We start from the raw sequence: 19,612 nt of genomic DNA, 5'->3' as shown, positions 1-19,612 counted from the left end.
AAATATAAGGCCAAAAAGTGGAGTGTGAGAGGCAAATAATAATTCCTTTGGTTCGTTTAATTTACTCCACTTAACAAACATTCAACATTTCTAATGATAAATGTAACACAAGTCTGTTGTAAAAAAAAAAAATTCAAATATTTACAGGTTGATAGAAAGTATAAAACAGAAAGTGTTTTGTAATCCCAACAAGCAAGGTCACCTCTGATTATAGTTTGGGGTGTAACCTTCAGTTTTCTGTGAGATGAGCTGCTGATTGAACAAACTGATGGCAAAGCCACCCAGTCAGACGACGTCGATGAGACCAGGGAGCAGCCAAACCCTTCCTGTGATCATTATGGATGGTTTAAAAGATAACTAATTTCCATAATTTGATGTGCCAGAAGCTAGTAGTATGATTTAACTGTCAACAAATATTTATATAACACCTCGTGGTCTAAGATTTGCTGTGACTGTCTGATGGGATGCAGAGAGGCATCTGCCCCAGCAGAGGAGTGGCAGAGGGTCCCAGGAGTTAAAGAGGGCATGGGACACACAGCTAACTGTCCCTGACCTCTCCATCACCACCCTGCCTAAGCCTCCCAGGTGAGGGACCCTCCCCTTTTGTAACATCTCCTATAATTGCTCACTCAATTCTTCCTCCCCTGCAGGACTGCCTGAAAGTTCCCCACTATAATCAGTCCCTAGTAGGTGCTCAAAATAGGTTTGTTGAATGAATAAGTAAAGGCACGAAAACGAAGCATGAATCTGAGGAGGGATGGGGAGGATGGACAGGGTTCCCAGGGGCAGAGGCGGCAGAGAACTGGAGAGAAAGGAAGAAGCCCTAATCATTTGGGGACACCGAGGTGGCAACAGGGTACTACCCCTGGGCTAGGACAAAGACAGGAGATAAACTGGAATTAGGTGAACGTGGAGAGCCCCGCACCCCAGCTGAGACAGCAGGGATTCCTGGAAGGTTTCTGAACAGGGGCGGGAAAGATCTGAGACGTGCTCGACTTGGGCACCGACATCTGCCTGAGTGAGAGAAGAGGAGCAGGAAGGAGGAGGCCAGGAAGCGGGAAACCCACCAGGAAGATGCTGGAGACCTAACTACGGGAGCGGCCAAGGAGGAGGAGGAAGGATGAAGGCAACAGAAGAGGGGCCAATCGCAACAGCCTTCTCAGCATCGCCGTCAGTTCGAAAAGAAAGGTAGGTTTCACACCCAATATTTAGGAAGGACGTAATCTCAGGACACAGGGAAGTTCTCAGGAGTGGCCATTGGGCAGCTTTATACTGGCCGTTGCTTGAAGAGTGCAGCCCTGATGGGGAAATGGGGATGGTCAGAATGGTACCCCACTGGGTTGCTGTCAGGGATAAAAGAGTCATTACTATGTCTGGCTCATAGTAAGCACTCAATAAACATTAGTGGTCATGACTGATTATTTTCTCTTTTTATTGTGAATCAGTAAAGCCTGCCATGGCCCAATACTTGAGACCTGCTGATTCACAGGGATAGACATTGAGGGCTGAACAACCCGGCACACTTGGTGAGGCTCTCATTGCCCAGCTTCTGGCAAGGGCGGGGGAGTGGGGTGGGGTGTTGCCATCCACACAGTCTTCAGCATAGACGGTGCTTTACAGTATATGCCGTGTTGTGCATAACCTCACCAGTTGTATGTGGGGGCCTTGAATGATTATGGATAATGTGAAAAAAAAGGCAAAATGAAAACCATTTCAAGGTTTTGGATCCCAGGGTCAGGGCAATGATTGTTTAGAAATTACATTGTAAGCTGCTTATTTTTCAGTGTGCTGACTACGTCAATGGTATAACACCCTCCCCTCTGTGTTTCCTCACAGAAGTGGAATACTTTCAAACTGTCTGGGGTGGGGAATGATGGTATGAGGATGAGATCCGAGCAAAAAGTTAAAAACTTTTCTTTTTTTATTAACATGTTCTTGGCAATTCACCTTGAAGATGATAAGAGCAAACGTGGTGGGCCTGTTTGAGGATGCCCAAGGTGGAAACAGTGTTTTCAGCCAGTGTTAGAGATGTATTAAAAACTCAGTCAGAGACTTGATGAGAATTTGTTCCTTTCTACACGGCACTCGTGGAAAAGCGGGCTGCCTTTGGAATGCGCCAGAAATCTTCCCTTTCCCCTCTCCCTCCCATCTTCTTTCGAGGTTATCTCCTTGTGTGGACTGGAGAGCAGCTAAAGCGGGAAGTTTAACCTCACCAGCAAATGCTACTAAGCAACTTGGATAAATGGTCTCCCACTCAGGTCCAGGAGTAGCTGTCCAGCTGTTACGGCGGTGGCATTTGCCAACCCTAGGGGGCCACACCCATCCAGTCCAGGAGTCGGTCACGGAGCACCCCTGCCCTGTGCCCAAGGGTTTCCAGTCACCACCCAGCCCTTGATTGATTCCAACATCAGTTTCTGAAAGATAAGGGCTGTCTCTCCATCACCTTTCTCAGGTACTCAGTGTGGGCATGGGCCCCTGGGGTATGATTAGCATCTGGCAAAGAGAGCGATTAGATACCCTGTCCACTGTTTTGGGTTTGCCTTGTTTCTCAGAACAAGTCTGTCTGTAGCTCCCTTGAGGGCCAGAGGTGGCATCCTCTGAACCCAGCATGATGCATAGCGTGGAGTTGATATGCAGTGAACATCTACAGGATAAACAGGTGTGATGCGGGCAGGGAGGATTCTGAAGGTGAGCAGGGAGGAGAGATGGTCCAGGCAGGGACCCTGCTGTGGCCGGAGTGGAACCGTGCTGGGACCACAGCCCTGCCTCTGCAGCAGCACCTCTGCCACCAACCACACGCAGCGGCAGTCTCTGAGACTCAGGCCGGTCAGGGGAGGCTGGCATAGAAGCTGTTTTCTGTGTGATCAGCTAGCACATCCCACCTTTAAGTCCATGACTACTTGCTGAGTGCTTGCTGAGTGGGCGTGAGGCAGGCGGGCTGGTGGGCTGTGCGGTTTGGTTGTCGGCCAGCAGCTCTGCGGTCAGACAGCCAAGGCCCACCCAGTCCCTCGATGTCTGAGATGTGACCTCAAGAAAGCTCTTTAACTTTCTGCAAGGACAGGAGTACCAGGGTGGGTGGCAGAAGACGCTCAGAGGGACTGGGCCCACCAGGGCACTTCACCGACACCAGCTGCTATTCCGATTGGTTTACATCTGAACCAGGCCTGCCGACCCCCTGAAGTCGGAACTTCTGGGCCTTGTGGGGATGTGTGCTGGGACTAACCAGGGAGGTCTGTCTTAGTGCATAGGGAATGACCACACTGGAGCAACATAATTGCCACCCAAGAATGAGATGCAAAAACATACTTTTGGCTTGTGATGGCCAACAGGCTCTGGGCTCTAAGGCATCTCTCTAGGGCCGGTCTCCACAACCCTCTCCTACCGTGAGCGCCTTTAGATTTCCTTGAAGCCTCGGGATCACAGCCAAGGTGGACAAAGGAAGCAGCAGCTGCAGGCCCCAGGGTGGAGTGGCAGCGTCCCGCCACCTCCCTGGCCCTGGAGTCCCTCCAAGCTGCGGGAAGACGGCAGGGCAGGGCGGCCCTGGGGGAGGGACGGTGCAGGTTGTGTGATATGCTGTCAGCCTGCTTTACAGCCCCGGGTACCGGGGAAGGGTTAGGGAAGCACCCTGACCAGAGGGGTTGGGTAAGGGCAGGCCTGACGTGCCAGCCAGTGGGACCCACAGCCCTGCTCTTCCTGCTCCCCAGACAACAGAACAGGTGGAGACATCAGACCCTGGAAGTTCAGCCTCAAAATCCGGAGGCCCACCGGCAGCTGCAAGAGTGAGGACTTATGCTTGAAATCTTATGCAAATAAATTGTATTTCTGTCACTACACGGACATAGCATATTAATGTGATTAATTTTTTAAAAATGAAAATAAAGCATGAATAAGACAAACAATAAAAAAAAAAAGACAGCCCTTAAAATGTGAATTTTCTTCTTGCCCTTTGTATCTGAAAATGTAATGCCCTTTGGGTTCTTTGCTCCCTCCCCATCGCGGGGCAGAGGTGAGCCAGGTGCCAAGAGTTCTGCCTGCAGTGGGATTTGCTATCAGGCAGCCCCCTGTGGTCGGGAGGAGAAAGGCCCCCTTCTGGAGTACGTTTGTGGTTGACAGAAAAGGCTTTGGCGTCCAGAATGCTGTTAGTGCCGACTCCCCTTTCCCACCCCCTTGCTGTGCCCTGGGTCTCCCCCAGGAGAAAGGGCCGTCCATGGGCCAGAGTCCCCCATTCCATGTACGTCCCCCTAGGCCGATTTTTGAATCGTGTCCCTGGGTGGCTTCCCTGTCACTTGGGAACTCCTCCTCTCACCCCGGAAGCTGGCTGAGGCCAAACCCAGAACAAGCAGAAACTTTCTTCTTAGTATCTATTCACTCAATGCAAACGCAAAGGATTCTCCATGGATGAAGATTATCAACAACACGTCATGAGAGACCGTTTTAAAAAGCACTTCAACCAGAAATCACTCGACCTGATTTGTTTCCAAATTGTAAATGGTAAACATTAATGGGTGTGCCCTCCAGCACTTGGAGAAAATTAAACAGGAGAAAGGCCATTCACCGGGTGGGTGCCCCCAGTGCAGCAAAGGCGTGCAGGCAGAAACCGTGAGCTGATCTGAGGGAAGGGGCCCTGGTAGGGGCTTTACAGGAAAGAAAGGGGAGTAACTGGTGGGTCGTATGTGCCTGGAGGAGTCACAGCCTTGAGGGGAGGCAGTAGAAAAAAAGCAGAGGTGACACTGAACCACTGAGATGCCGGCACTGAGTGAAGAAACTGAGGTTGGTGTAAAACATGGTGTTGGTGGGTCAGATTTTCCACTCAGGCTCCAGAGGGCAAAGGGTTGCCAGATTAAAAAAAGACGTGCGGGGCGGGGAGGTGGGGAGGGTATAGCTCAGTGGTAGAGCACATGCTTAGCATGCCAGAGGTCCTGGGTTCAATCCCTAGTACCTCCATCTAAAAAAAAAGATGCCCCATTTACAGTTGGATTTCAGATAAGCAGTGTCTATGCAGGTTATACTTAGTTAAGTAAATACAACTTAGTGTCCTTTAGCAGAAACTGGCTGGAGCCAGAGTCCAGGGAGCTCACTGTCACCCTCCCTGCAGGCTGGCCTCCAGCAGTGGAGAGCAGCGTGAGGAGGGGGGCTGGAGGGGCAAAGAGGGACTTCAGCATGCCAAGCAAGCCACCCAACCTCCCTGAGCCCTCGCTTGGAGGGTGTGAAGGGGCTCGGACCTCTGAGCGAAACCCGTGATTGTCAGGGTGACTCCTCACTTCCCCTGGCCCCCCAGTACATCAGTTCAAAAGAAAAAAAGGGCAAAGCGCCACATGTGCTTGGCCTTGGGCGCACACTTCAGCAGTGGAATCCCCAAGGTCCTCGCAGGGCTTTAGGCAGCCCTCCATGAGCCCCTTCATCCTGCACCCCACTTTTTGACTTAAGCATTTGACTTTTTCTTGGTTCAAGTGCTTTGCAAAAGAGGCTTCCCCAGCACACTGCCATCCCCTAGTTCTTTCTATAGGCGGGCACTAAGGCAACCGGAAAAGAGAGCTCTAGAATCTGACTCTTCATTTGCTGACTCTCCACAAGGCTCTCAAAACCAGCAGGGCCTCAGGAGCTCCAGGGAAGGTCTGAACGTGCTGATGCCTGGGTGTTACCCAGAGCCTGAGCTTACCAGCCAGGAGTGCAGCTTAGGCATCAGGGTTCTAAAAAGTCTCTACTGATTCTAAAATACAGCCAGGGTCAGACCCCTCGCTCGAGGGAGTGGATCAATCCAGTGGCCCACGTGACCTTACAGTGGGAGTCCCTGAGAGTTTAGCTCAAGAATCCTGATACTTTGAATGCATGTGGCCTGGGAGCGTGGTAAGAACACACACCCTGGAGTCCGAGAGGCCAGGTTCAGCCTTGGCTCATCCACTCAGAGGCCAGAGGACCCTGTGTGTCCTCGTCTGGGAAGGAAGACAGATAACACCCACTCCTCTCTGAGATCAGGAAGGGACATGACACTTAAACACGGTGCACGGGGCCCGGCCTGCCCAGGCGCACAATTGGCGGCAGTTACGATTTTCATAACATGAAACATCTGACCTGCCTTTTCAAAGGCGCCACTAGTCATGCCTGGACTATCAAAGGCAAACATATGGGACCAATTATGTTGACTTGGACCATTCAGCCTCTTGCAGTGAAATAGGAATACATGTTTACCTAACCAAGGGTGGTTTTCCTTCTCTTCCCCATTTGGCAGCATGCCAAGTGTCACAGAAAGACTGACGGAACAGTTTCTGGCCGGGGTCATGAAGCACTCCCCCTACCGCACCCGACCTCCACTGGCCCCCACATCTGGGGCTGGTTCCCCTCAAGGGCCAGCTGCAGCTTTCAAAAGACCCAGGAGAGACACTCTGCCTCCAAGTTTAACTCCTTTGTCATGCTACCCCCAACACATATCGTTCAACCCACCAATGTCTGAAATCCTATTAATTTTAGCCATTCTTTTCAGGAAGAATTATTTCCTTTTAAAACATGACCATCTCTGAAAGACCACACAGCTTAGCAAGAACAGAGGGCAAAGAATTCCTTCAAAAGACAGAGTAGATGCACTTTTCCCCATTCCTTCTGCTGAGTACACCTAAAAACACTGGCCATTATATATAAAGCAAACATTTAAAAAAAATTCTGAAGTGTTGTTGGGACGGGAAGCTGACTAGGGACCTCAGGCCCCGGGAACAACATGGTGACAAATTTCTTGGGTTTTCTTTTGTCCCAGGTGTCCCAGATCTGGAAATGCTAACAAGCAGAGACGAAAAACAACAACAAAAGCTGCTATCTTGAGTTAAAGGATTAGGAAGGGGCATCCCAGCAAGACAGAAGGCTTTTAACCAGTAAGTGGCTCTCCTCCAAGTACACGACCCAGAAAAAGCCATGGCCCCATCCCTACCCACGCCAGCAAAAGTCCAGTAGGGAGCCTAGACTTTGACCCTTACTGGGCTGTAAAGAGGTGCCACAAATGTTCCACTGGGTGGTACCAGAGAGGACCAAGGAGGAAGCAGGGACTTTCATCCCCACTGGCTGGTATTAGTAAAGATCAGGTGGGGAGCCTGAACTTTTATTCCCACTTGGCATTAATGAGGCATCTTCCTGGTCCCCACTGGGTGTTATCAGAGGAGGCCTGGTAGAGAGTCAGAGCTTTCAGGACTGCCAGTGAGGCCATCCCTCCCCCTCCCCTGGCATGAGCAGAGGTCAGGTGGGGAACAGTGGGAAAGTAATAAGGCATTCCTACCCCTTACCCAGAACTAACCACCCTTCCCCTGCCCTGACCAGCAGTAACAAGGACTGGCCCACACTCAGATATCAATGGAGGTTGGGTGGGAAACCTAGAATTCTACCCCCAACCAGGCAGTCACAAGCCCCTTTGAACCAGAGCAGTTCAAAGGAAACCAAGTAAAACAAAAGACTTTAACAAGAGTCAGTCTCATAATATACATCTCAAAATGTCTAGGCTTCAATAAAAAAAATTCAATCTCAAACTGAACAAAATAAACACCAAGATGAGAGAGAGAGAAATATCAGAAAAAGCTTTCAAAGAAGGAATCATTAAAATACTTTCATGAGCAATCACGAACATGAAATACATGAATAAAGTAGAAAGCCTCAGCAAATAAATACAAAGTCTCAGTAAGGAAACAGAAGATGAAGAAAAGACACAAATGGAAATTTTTGAACTGAAAAATACAATATCCAAAATGCACTTGGTTTTAGCCAAAAGGCCGAGAAGTGATACAATAACTAAAATAAAAAGCTCGATGGATGGGCTTGATATCAGAATGAAGGGAAAGAATCAGTGAACTAGAAGATTGATAATAGAAAATTATCCAATCTGAACACCATAAAAAAATGAACAGAGTCTGGGACCTGTAGAACTATTACTAAAGACCTAACATTTGTATCATCGGAGTCCTGGAAGGAGAAGAGAAAGAGGGCAAGGCTGGAAAAGCCCTTGAAGAAATAATGGCTGAAAACTCCCCAAATCTAACAAAAGACATAAACCTACAAAATTAAACATATGAGTAAACCCAAAATAAGATAAACACAAAATATCCACACCAAGACACATTAGAGTCAAACTTCTGAACACTAAAGACAACACATTTTGAAAGCACTGAGAGAGAGAGACAACACCTTACCTATAGGGGAAAACGAATTCAAATGACAGTAAGGATAGAAGGAAGTGGCACTTTTTCCTGACTAATGAAAGAAAAGAAACGTCAACTCAGAATTTTTCTGGAATGAAGAAGAAATCAAAATACTCTCAGATGAAGAGAATTTGTCATCAGTAGACCTACCCTAAAAGAGTAACTAAAGGAAATTCTCTAAACAGAAAGGAAACTTGAATCATCCAGAGAGAGGAAAAAACACAGAAAACAAAAATATGGGTCGATACAATAAACTTTCCTCCTTCTCTTGAGTTTTCTAAATTATGTCTGATGGTTGAAGAAAAACTGTAACACTGCCTAAGGCAGTTTTATATATGAAGGGGAAATATTTAAGATACTTATGTTTTAAATGGGGGAGGAAAAGGGACTTAAAAAGAGGCAGGAATCCTGCAATTCACTTGAACTGGTAAAATATCAACACCTAATATACCAATAATTACATTAAATGTAAATGATCTACATATATCTATTAAAAGACAGAGATTGGCAGAGTAGATTTTTTAAAAAATGACCCAACTATCTGCTGTTTATAAGAAATTTACTCCAAACATAATGATATAGACAAGTTAAACACAAAACATAGAAAGAGATATATCTGCAACCATTAACCAAAAGAAAAGCAGGGCGGCTACATTACAGATAAAGTAGATTTCAATGCCAAGAAAATTACCAGAGACAGAAAGACACATTACGTAATGATAAGAGTCGATCTACCAAGAAGATACAGCAGTCTTCAATGAGTAGGTACCAAAGCAAAAAGCTGAAAAACATGTGAAGTAAAAACGGACAGAACTGAAAGGAGACTAAACAAATCAACAATTACAGTTAGAGACTTCAACTTCTCTCTCTCTCAACAACTGATCAAGGAACTAGGCAGAAAGTATGTAAAGATACAGAAGAACCGGACAAGACTGCCAATGAAAAGAATCTAGTCTACATTTATAGAACATTCCGCCCAACAGCAGTAGAATACACATTCTTTCCAAATGACGAAAGGATATCAACCAAGATAAACCACATCTTGGGCTGTAAAGCAAATCTCAAGAAATTTAGAACTAAAATCGTACCATTTGTATTCTCTGATCACAATGGAAATAATTAGAAGTTAATAACAGAAGTTGTAAAGGGAAAATTTCCAAACTAAACTTTTACTCTATGGATCAAAGGGGAAGTCTCGAGGGAAGTTAAAAAAAATACACTGAACTGAACGAAAATGAAGTTACAGTGTATCAAAATATGCAGGACCCAACTGACACAGTTCTGAGGGGAAATTTTATTTGGGAGTCTAAGCTGATAACATAGGAAAAGAAGAGCAAAGCAAACCCAAAACAAACAGAAGGGAGAGAAAAAAAATACAGGAAATGAAGTGAAAAAAGAAAAGCAATAGAGGAAGTTAATGAAGCAAAGAGCTGGTTGTTTGAAAGGATCAATAAAATGGATAAATCCCCAGCAAGACACACAAAAAAGACGACACAAATGACTAATATCAGGAATGAAGCAGAGAATATCACTGCAGACTCTGCAGGCATCAAAAATATAATAATTAAATACCATGTTTGCAGCCAATGAAGCCCACGGTGCTCTTTCCCTGCGGGGGCCAGGTGTGCAACAGCTGTAAACAGCAGCCCCCTGGGTAGCGTATGCAGCCTGTTGCTGGTGTAGGTTACCCTAAGGAACCTTGGAGACAGCCCTTTCCAGTGGACTTTCATGTATGGCATGCTGTCCCCAACTGATGGGACAAATGAAAGAAGATGTAAAGAAGTGGAGAGACAAACAGGTCTGTGGATGTCTTGACTCAGGGAGTGGTTTTAACACACATGTTTGTCAAAACTCATCAGACTCGACATTTAAAATCTGTGCATTTTTAAATAGCAAATGAAGACAAGATAGAAAGACTGTTCATGGCAATACTGCCTGTAATAGAAAAATTTAGAAATGTCTAAATGCCTAAAAAAGAGGAGACTGAATGGTACAGTCACATATTTGCCTATGAAGATGAAGTAGGGCGGCACTTCTCAACCCAGATGAATCTAGCAAACGTGACATTGTGTGAGAAAACAAGCTGAAGAAAAAAGCACATTATTTATATAAAATTGCTATAACACGTGCATGGCAGTAGCTGCTAGTGTCCCGCTCAATGCTCATTCCCCCTTTTCCTACAAAGGGGATCCAGTCTTACGCAGGGTGACAACTTGCCTAGCTAACACTCTTGATTTGCACTCTTCCCTAAAGATTGGAGTGGCTGGGAAAACATAAGCAGAAGTCCACAGTATGGGACTTCACATAAAAGCTATCAGCTTCTCGTGTCCTAAAAAGGACAGCAGGTGGTATGAAACTGTCATTTGTCTTTCCTGCTTCTTTCTGCTTGGAATGCAAATGAAACGGCTGGAGGTACAGCAGCCATATTGAGACAATGAGCTCTAAAACCATACACTAGAGATGACAGAATAAAGAGCCAGGTCCTTGACCACATCATGGAGATTCTGTCCACCCCAGCCTGGTTGCCCTCAAATGGCTTGCTAAATGAGAGAAAAGCCTCCCTTTTGGTTGAGCCACTGAAGTGAGGTTTTCTGTTACGTGCAGGCAAATGTAAACCCCAACTGACATGGTGTAAAGCAACACTATCGATTGTTACCAATATAATTATGTATGACCAAACGACAAAGAAACGCATAGGAATGAAAACACCAAATGGGGGGGAGTAGTAGGTTTATCCTGGTGTCGGGAAGCAAGGGGATGAGACCAGAGAGGGGAAAAATGGGGGACTTCAACCGTATTGCTAATGTCTGATTTCTTATGCTAAATGGAGAAGAGAGATGAGGTTTATTACCCTTTCTATCCTTTTGTGTATACCCTCCCCTGATATAAATTGTAGAATGTAAAGACCCAAGGCATTTAGGCTGTGAGGACAAGGAGAAAGTCAACCAGGAAGTGTTTCCAAAATGCAGAAGCCCAAGCCTCACCCAAGACCTATGGACTCAATCTTTGAGGTGCGACCCTGCCCTGCATCATCCAGGCCATCCTGTGCCACATGTTTTGTTACACTCCACTGATCCCTTATACCTGATTCTTGAGGAGCGGGGGAGCCTCCCACCATTCCCTGTACCACCACCCCACAGGCATGTAGCAGAACCTGGCCACTAAGGCTAAGAATAAGGTAGTTATGTTTATCCAAGGCATATAGCGTCTCTGACTAGGGTAAACTGCATGCTTAGCATACATGAGGTCCTGGGTTCAATCCCCAGTACCTCCTCTAAACATAAATAAATAAATAAAGCTAATCCCCTCCCCTCCCAAAACAAACAAAATACAAATACGATTTATATTATAAAGTATTTTTAAACGTCTACATATAAAATTAGATAATCATATTGAATGATTAGACTTTTGAAAATGACACGATTTCCCCCAAACCTTAAGGATTCTGCTGTGCCCCCTGGGGAGACATGCCCCGTTCCACCCACCTCAGAAAGACTGATTAATCATCTTCCTTCCTCCAGAACCCAGGAGTCCATGCTCCTACGCTCCCTGCAGACTTGACAGTAATAGGTCATCGTTTGTTTGGGCTGGTTCAGCATTCTCAGAAACACACTTGTGTGTTTCCAGGCTATTCTATTACCCCAGGTAGAGCTAGAAGGGGTATGTCATGGGGATACAGACAGCCCAGGCAGCAGGGACTGGCAGATGCCCACAGGAAAGAAGCCACTGGCTTGACTCATTTTTAAGAAATACCATGCACTGCCCCCGGCCCCATTTCTAGGCTGATGCCTCAGAACACTCATAGCCAGTCAGGTGCAGGGCTGGGGGAGGTCACACTCAAAGGCACCGTGTCCAGGAACCTCATTGCGGGGAAAGTGTCCCACCCTGCCACCTCCCTTTCAGATGAATCCGTCTTCTACCGGGAAGGCTTCACCTATCTGCCCTCCCATTTGATGAATGCGGATGTGGAATTTCAGAAAGAGGAAGCCCCGAACCCCAGGTGTTCCTGCACGTTAACATCAAATGGGATGAGGACTTAACGTCTTCAGACTCCCAAAGTGTTGATCTTTTTTTTTTTTTTAACCTAATGCTTCAATCTTAATGCTAAATCTAACAAGCTTCCTTTTTTCTTTGCCCCCAAACTTTCAAAGAACAGTGTTTTCATCAACAAATCTTCAAATCATGAGCCAGAATTGTAAAAAGGCTTACAGGCTGGTTTCACTTCCTGTGTGGAGGCCTCCTGCCATGAACTGCAAGCTTCCAAATTCATGCCACCCTTGGGAGCTCATGAATATTCATCACCTCACTGTGCATTCACTAAGTAGTGCCGGGACACAAGAGTACTTTCAGCAAGTTTGAGTCTATGTTCTAACATTCTCCACTAAGACAGCCTGTTCTTACTTATAAAAGATCATTTTCAAAAACTATAATGAGGTGGGTCTACTATTAGCAGCTTTAAAAGCCCTACAGCTCATGATAGCAAAACAATCCCTTCTTCAAAATAAACAAGGCTTTCCTTTGTTTCTCCAATGAGAGGCAGGACCAGAGCTAAGGCAAACTCTAAGAGGTCGACTGGTCCTGAATGCTGAGGTAACTGGGGCCCTCACCCCAAACCCCTGCCCCAAAAGGCATATTACAAAGAAGAGGGAGCTGTCAGACAGCATTTGCCCGATTGCCAAGCACCAGCCTGAGACCTAAATTCTGAGGCTGGGCCCCTCCCCAAGGGAGCCAGGGCAGAGCGCTAACCCCATAATGACCAGGTCTCCCCGGGGCCTTGGCTGGCTCCCTAGCAGCTAGACGGCACTTTTCAAGGGACGGACTGAGAAAGGGAAACATCCAGAAGACACCGTTAATGACTGAGGACAAGGAGAAACACAAGAGCATAAAACTTGCTGCTACAAACATCTACGCATTGCGATTATGAAATGAAATGGTTTTGCTCCAAGCGTACGACTCTCAAATATTCTCAGCTTTTGGGGGTAAAACTTCTCGTCTGTGATCTTGGTCCAAACACAGAGTTAGCATGTCTCCTTTCTCTCCCCCTCTTTCTCCCTCTCCCCTCTGCCCTGCTCCTTCCCAAACCCCTGCCGCCCTCAAGACTGGTAGAAAATCCATTTTACCATTAAGTGAAAGAAGAACTAACAGTGGATGAAATGGGCAAAAGGATGAAATAAAATGTTTGAGAATGGAGTGCAGGTTTCTCAACGAACTCTTTAAGACATAATTATCCTTTCTTTTTTTCTTCGCTTTCAAACACTGGGACCCACAGAGGAGACCCACATGTGGCAGCCTAGGGCTTCACCCACAGGCCATGCCCGCTGGACTCTGCTGGCTGACGGAGGCCCAGAGAGAGTGGGAACGGTACAGCCATGAGGGAGGCTGGCCTCGCTGCTCCAGGTGCTGGTGGGGCCAAGCTGCCAGGTCTCACAAAACTGGGGTAGACCCGGGCCCTCACTGTGGTTAAGAATCTTCCATTCTATTCAATGGCCACAGTTCAGACAAAGAAAACTAAGGCCCAGGAGGGAGAAAATGCCGGGCTGGTAGGTACTCTCAATATTCTTGCTCTCCAAGCTGGTGGCAGATCCTCCTGGAATGCTCAGCCCTGGCCGGGCTGCATTTTCAGCATTCTAGCTGGGGGGGGTGGGGGGGTGGGTGGGCAGCAGAGCTGGAACTAGGAACCAGAGAGGGAACAAGTTATCTCTGGGTCAGGGGTCAGCACATGCCCAGAGGGTGGCAGGGAGAGGAGTCAGGGCTCGCTCACAGCTGCCCCCAAGCAGGATCAGGGAGTCAGGAGCACACCTGGGGTTCCCGGGGTCCAGAGGCTACAGGACCACCTGCACACGCACACTCAGACACATGCACGGAGTGTCATCTGAGAAACAAAGCCTCCTTTTCTATCCACTGCAGCCAGAAGACTTCATTTGGCAAACCTAGTTATAGCCAGTAAAAAGGAAAGGAATTATCTGGATGTTTACACTCAAAAAAACAAATCAAACAAAAACAAAAGCCCCAAACCAAACCACACCCACTTTGGAGTAACGTGGGAAAAGCTGAGCAGGAATTGGACTTCATTTTTATACTTTCCTGAGAGGCACATGACAGGAAGCTATTCCTGTACTAAGTCTGAATTCAACAAGTGAAGGTAATAGAGGGGGCTGGGAGGGGAGTGGCAGGTCGGGACCCGCCCTGCCTCATCTGAGGCAACCAGCGTAGGCTTTGCTAGCACAATTACTAGGAAACAGTCCGTCAGAGCAGCAGCAAGGACTTTACCGGTCCAGGCAGACATCCCGTAGCCCCTCCACCAAAGAGCTATGAACAGGAACAGTGGAGGCTGGCTCACAGCCCTGCCCTCCTGTTTCAATTTGCAATTTAGGGCCCATTTCAGTGAGAAAAGAAGAAGTCTCCCCACCCCATACCTTTTGTTTAAGAAAAACAACTACCCCAAAATTTGAGTCCAGAAGAAAGGATGAGAAGCATTGATAATTATGGCTAATAATTTTGGAGCATTTAACACGTGCCATTGGCTTGTTCGTTCTCCCAACAGTTTCATGAATCACGAAGAGTTCCACTGTACTAGCGAGGAAACTGAGGTCCTGAGTTAGCCGCCCCCTCCAGGGCTCCCCAGAGGCCAGCCAGGCAGGGCAGGAAGCCCAGCCCTCTGGCTACTCAGCCCCTGAGCCTCTGAGCTGCAGCTCCTGTTAACATTTTCATTCCAGTCCCAAAAAGTACACAGAGTGAACTTATTTTTTTTTCAAGTTTTATAATAATTAACCTCCTGTTGAGATGCATCCCAGCCCAGAGCCACGTGCTTTGAGTTAAGATTAAACCAGTAGCAACAGGCCAAAGTCAAGGCACTTGGGGCCACAACTACCCGGGCATTGGGTAATTCGCGCTTGGCAGGGACCTGTTAGAACTGTTATTTTTAACATGAAAAATTGGCTTGTGATTTTTTTTTAAAGTGGGAATAATTAAGAGACTATAAAACATGTTCATACTGCTATATTGGACTTCGTATAGTCCAAAAATCTACCCTCACCTGTCTAGTTATGAAATCACTTTGGCATCACAGTGAAATAAAAGATCATTTTCTATCAACCAAACCCCAAGCACAAGGGCAAAGGAGCTGCAGCAACTGTTTCTGGAAAAGCCATTAGGGACAGAGAAGTGGGAGGAGCACATGGTGGGACCGGTAGGGACCTGGTACTTTGGTACCATCCATGGATGCTGAGCACCTGAAATGGGATAAGCTTCAAGTCTGGAAAATAAATAGGAACCCATCAGGTGGCAGTTTAGAGTTATTTAATGGAGAGTGGGAGTGTGTGTGTGTAACTTTGGCAGGGGTTGGGGTGACCTAAGGCCTCTCCAGGAGAACATGAGTTGAAACCCAAATGACTAGAACGAGCCAGTGTGCAGAGATCTTGGGGATAAGATTCCAGCCACAGGGGCCATCCACAGCAAAAGTGCTAGAAAGAAGACACTTGTGGCTGGAGCAGCAGGAACAAAGAAGTAACTGGAAATGAGTCAAAGAGGGAGACAGAGGCCCCGGAAGCCTTGCCGATCCTGCTAAGGAACGGGAGGCCACGGAAGGATTTTAGCCAAGGGAAAAACACAGTCCGATTCATCTTCAAATTCTCATTCTGGCCATGATGTCGGAAGCAGAGGTTCTGTGTGTATTCATTTCCAGGTGGGGGAATGCATTCAAACCAACGTCCTGACTCAGCTTCTCTACCTGGCGGTGAATTCCCAATTCACCAGCACCTAGAGTTCCAAGCTCTTCAGAACTGACTGTCTGGCAACCCACTGGCCCTGCTCCTCGGATTACCTGCAAATTATTTCCAAAAATAAGGTGGAAAACCATAATTATTATTCATTTAAAAAAATAACTGTGTACCATTCATCACTTTAAAGGGGGTGGATCCAAATAACTTTTTAAAAAACTATTTATTTTTGAAATATGCCCTGCTTACCTCCAAAAAGCACTAGGGTCCACTGATACAAAGCCCATAAGCCACTAGACAGATTAACATTCTTTCTGGGAAAATGTTTACAATATATTGTAATACGGTTACAGCTTCAGTGTGGGAGAGAAATGCTTACACTGAAGAGGTTTAAAGGCCCGATTTGTCCTAAGGTTTTAGTTTAGCTGCACCACAGCCTCATCATTGGCTAGGTCTTCGTAATGCATTCACTTTTATCCATTTCTATATTTCCCCTCTTCTGGCAACTAACTCTTTGCCTGATTTGTTGCTCACTGGCACCCCCATCAGAGACAGAACAGAAAGGAAGGATTGGAGAACCCCGTAATGCCCCTGGCTCAGCAGTTTCAGTTCCTAGTGTGTCTGTATGTGTGTGTGTCTTTGTGGGACGACGTTTGTGTGTATGGAGTTGGGGTGGAGGGATGAGGGTAAACGGAGGATTCCTGGGTTAAAGTGGGGCAGAAATTGTAATGATTTGTCCATTCATCCGCAGTGTTGAGTCTACACACACATTCACAGCCTGTCTCTCTTCCCACTGCTGCCTGGTGAGCAGACTACATGGACCCACAACACACAATATGAAAATCTTAAAACTAGATGAAGAGTCTAATTCTCATTTTTAACCTCTTCCTGCAGCACTTCTGCTCTGATTTCTGCCAGCGAAGATCCCATTCTTGGTGCTATTCATAAGGTAAAATGTGACACTGTCAGACATCTCACAGGTAAATTCAAGATAAAATGCCAATGGGAGGAGAAGGAAAATTGGAGAAACTTGTCATTCTTCCAGCTGGGTGGGTTTTAACAGACCTTTCATGATTATCTGACTAAACTGATTATCAGCTACAAAACTTCTTTATTACAGCTTTTTTTTAAAAATTAGAAAAAGAAAGACACACCATTTAAAAAATCTTACATATACCCAAATTACTGTTTCTATTACATTTCCCCTCATTTTCACCACAATCACTACCTCCAGGCCTACTTATGGCCAGCCTTCTCTAGCAGCAAAATAAAACAGATTTGCAGCAGATTATGAAAAATGGATCTGGCAGAAACGCTGAGGAATTTTTGAGGGTTTGGTGGAGGGCTGGGGTGGGGGTAAAGAACAGAATTGTTTTCGTTCTTTGCTTGGTTTAGGCTTTGGATGCTTGCTTCAAATTGCTATGTTGCCCCAAAGTATAAATTGCATATATAATTTAATGTGCAACAAGACGGTGCACTGCTTAAGAATTTATTTGCGCAACTGAGCTTTCCAATGAAAACCTCAAAGGAAAAAATGTGAAGTAAATGGCTTACCTATAAATTGAACTTTCCAGGTATTCTTTAAAAAGTATCTTTGACTATAAAAGATGAAAGCTAAACCTTTTAGCTAAGGAAAAATGCCTGAGATGTGTTAATTCAGTATTACTTTTTTTCCCCCTTTCTTTTTCCTTTTGCTAAAGCCTGATTAAGTTTCTTCTAGCTTACTGAAGAAATGCACCCGCGATTAAACCTCTAACCTGTTAATCACTTACTCTCCAAACAAAGGTCTGATGCAGAAAGGAACCAGCCTTACCCTGCCTGCACTCACCAATCCAGTATCTCATCATGGAATGTCTGGCAGAATCGGGATAAACCTAGATGCTGTCCAAGCACATTAAATTCTGTTCAGCAATAATAGGGGTGAAAAGAATGCTTCCCCCTTTTCTGGGGCCCCTACACGCACAGGATGTCCCTGCTAATATTGCCCATAAGGCCCCCGTGGGGGCAGCAGGGGCGCCCGTCTCTACTCCTCCCACTCCGGCCTTGGTGGATCGCCGCACCCGGACTGTGACCCCAACTCCCGCAGCCTGCTGGTCTCCGAGTGTCTGTCCCCCGAGAGATCGGATCTGCGGCTCCCAGAACTCCCGCCAGAGCCAGGGTCCAGCCAGGCAACCACGTCCAGCGAAAAGTTTCCAGCGCGTTCCCCACCTGACCTGCGACCAGCGTTCCCGTCAGCGGAAAACTTCAGGACTTGCAGCGCGCCCGGCCGAGCTCGAGTCCCTCCCTGGCGGTTAAGGGGAGGCCCCGGTGCCCACTCCTCTCCGGCTCCACCAGGACGCGCGTCCACGACACCGCCTGCGTGCCAGCACAGCGGGTGGCTGGAAGCTCCTGAGTCCTAGCACCCAGGAGCGCTGGGGCTGGGGAAGGTGTTTGCAAACTTGCCGGGCAGCCGGGCAGCCCGCGCGCTCCCTCCCCCGAACTCCGGGCGGCGAGCCCCCAGCCCCTGCCCCCGGCCCCGCGCACTCACCTCCCCTCCAGAGCGCGGGGAGGAAGAGCCACGGCAGAAGCGGCAGCACGGCCCGCCCCATCCCGGGGCTTCGCATCTGGAAATTCTCTCCGGACCGACGGACAGATGGACGTCCCGAACCTGCCGCGTCGCCGGCCAAGCGCGCCAGCGAAGCAGCCCAGTCCCGGTGGCCCGGGCAGCCAGCGCCGAAGTGGCGGAGCCGAGCCGCCGCGGGAGGCGCCAAGGACTGGAGGGGGCGGGCCGGGGGCCGAGTCCGAGCGGACCTGAGCCAGTTGGGGTGCGGAGGGGCGGGAAGGCGGCCGGGAGAGGAGGGCCGCGGAGGGGGAGGAGGGGGACAGGGCTGGACTTGAGGGGCGGGGAGGGGCGGGCCACGGGCTGAGCCTGGGCGGACCGGGATGGGCGGGGGGCGGGAAAGGGAGGGGAGGGAGGTGGAGACCACAAAGGGGAGGGGCTGCTGGAGGTGCGGAGGAGAAAGGGGCCCGGACTGCTGGGCAGTCCCGACGTCCAACACGTGCAGGTGGGAGGGACGGAGGGAGGAGGATAGGATGGGGAGGAGCGGAGGGCGCCGCAGGCAGCCTCCGGACCTAAAGTGAGGAGCCTGAGGCTTGGGGGCTGCGGCGATCCCGCAATCCAGGCTTAGCGCGCGCAGAAAACCCAGGCAGCAGCGCTCCCAATGTCCAAGGCCACCGTGGCAGCGCTCCCTGCTGAGCGCCACCTCCATCTGCTCTCGGCTGAGCGACCCCTGGATGCCAGGCCAAAGGTGTGAGGCTCAGGCCGGGCGTCGAGGAGCTCACCGCCTCCTGGGGAGCGGCCCCTGGGGAAGAGCTCTTGGTTGTGCCCCCGTGTGGAGTCAGTTCATGGAGGGAGGGAGATGAACGTCAACGAAAAAGCGCAGAGCCTGAATGGAAAGAGGCAGCCCCGCTACGATGAAGTGTGGAGGAGCCAAGAGGGCAGCCGCAGGGAAAGTTCACCATAAAAATGTCAGACACTTTTACTAATAATCGCAACAATAACTTACACTTATATACATATTTTAAGGGAAATACTTTTAATGTACTTCAGTGTGATTCTTTGACAACATGAGCCAGATCGTGCCATTCCTCTGCTCAAAGCTCTACAGTGGTTCCTGCTTTCTGCATAAGAACCAAAGTCCTGTCTGTGGCCTCAAGGTCCTACATGACCTGGTCCCCTTT

At 48.0% G+C, this 19,612-nt stretch overlaps 1 protein-coding gene and 1 non-coding gene across 3 annotated transcripts in view; one reads left to right on the top strand and one right to left on the bottom strand.

Annotated features, from left to right (window-relative positions):
* The window catches only part of MERTK (MER proto-oncogene, tyrosine kinase), an 89,599-nt gene extending 70,856 nt beyond the window's left edge, over positions 1-18,743 (bottom strand). The window contains exon 1 of one of the 2 annotated variants that reach the window (XM_032469805.1): positions 18,420-18,743. In XM_032469805.1, the coding sequence (XP_032325696.1) occupies positions 18,420-18,495 (76 nt within the window). In that variant the 5' untranslated portion in view covers positions 18,496-18,743. The remainder of the gene's footprint in view (positions 1-18,419) is intronic. The other variant, XM_032469804.1, reaches the window with a different exon arrangement.
* Positions 9,752-9,885, top strand: LOC116660406. Its single transcript, XR_004315914.1, has one exon. It is a non-coding gene; the product is annotated as a small nucleolar RNA SNORA70 (small nucleolar RNA).
* Positions 18,744-19,612: the final 869 nt, after the last annotated feature.

Source organism: Camelus ferus, chromosome 28 (assembly GCF_009834535.1).
Source record: "Camelus ferus isolate YT-003-E chromosome 28, BCGSAC_Cfer_1.0, whole genome shotgun sequence".
Classification (NCBI taxonomy): Eukaryota; Metazoa; Chordata; class Mammalia; order Artiodactyla; family Camelidae; genus Camelus; species Camelus ferus.
The sequence above is the reverse complement of the archived record's forward strand: the minus strand, read 5'-3'. Positions and strand labels throughout refer to the sequence as shown.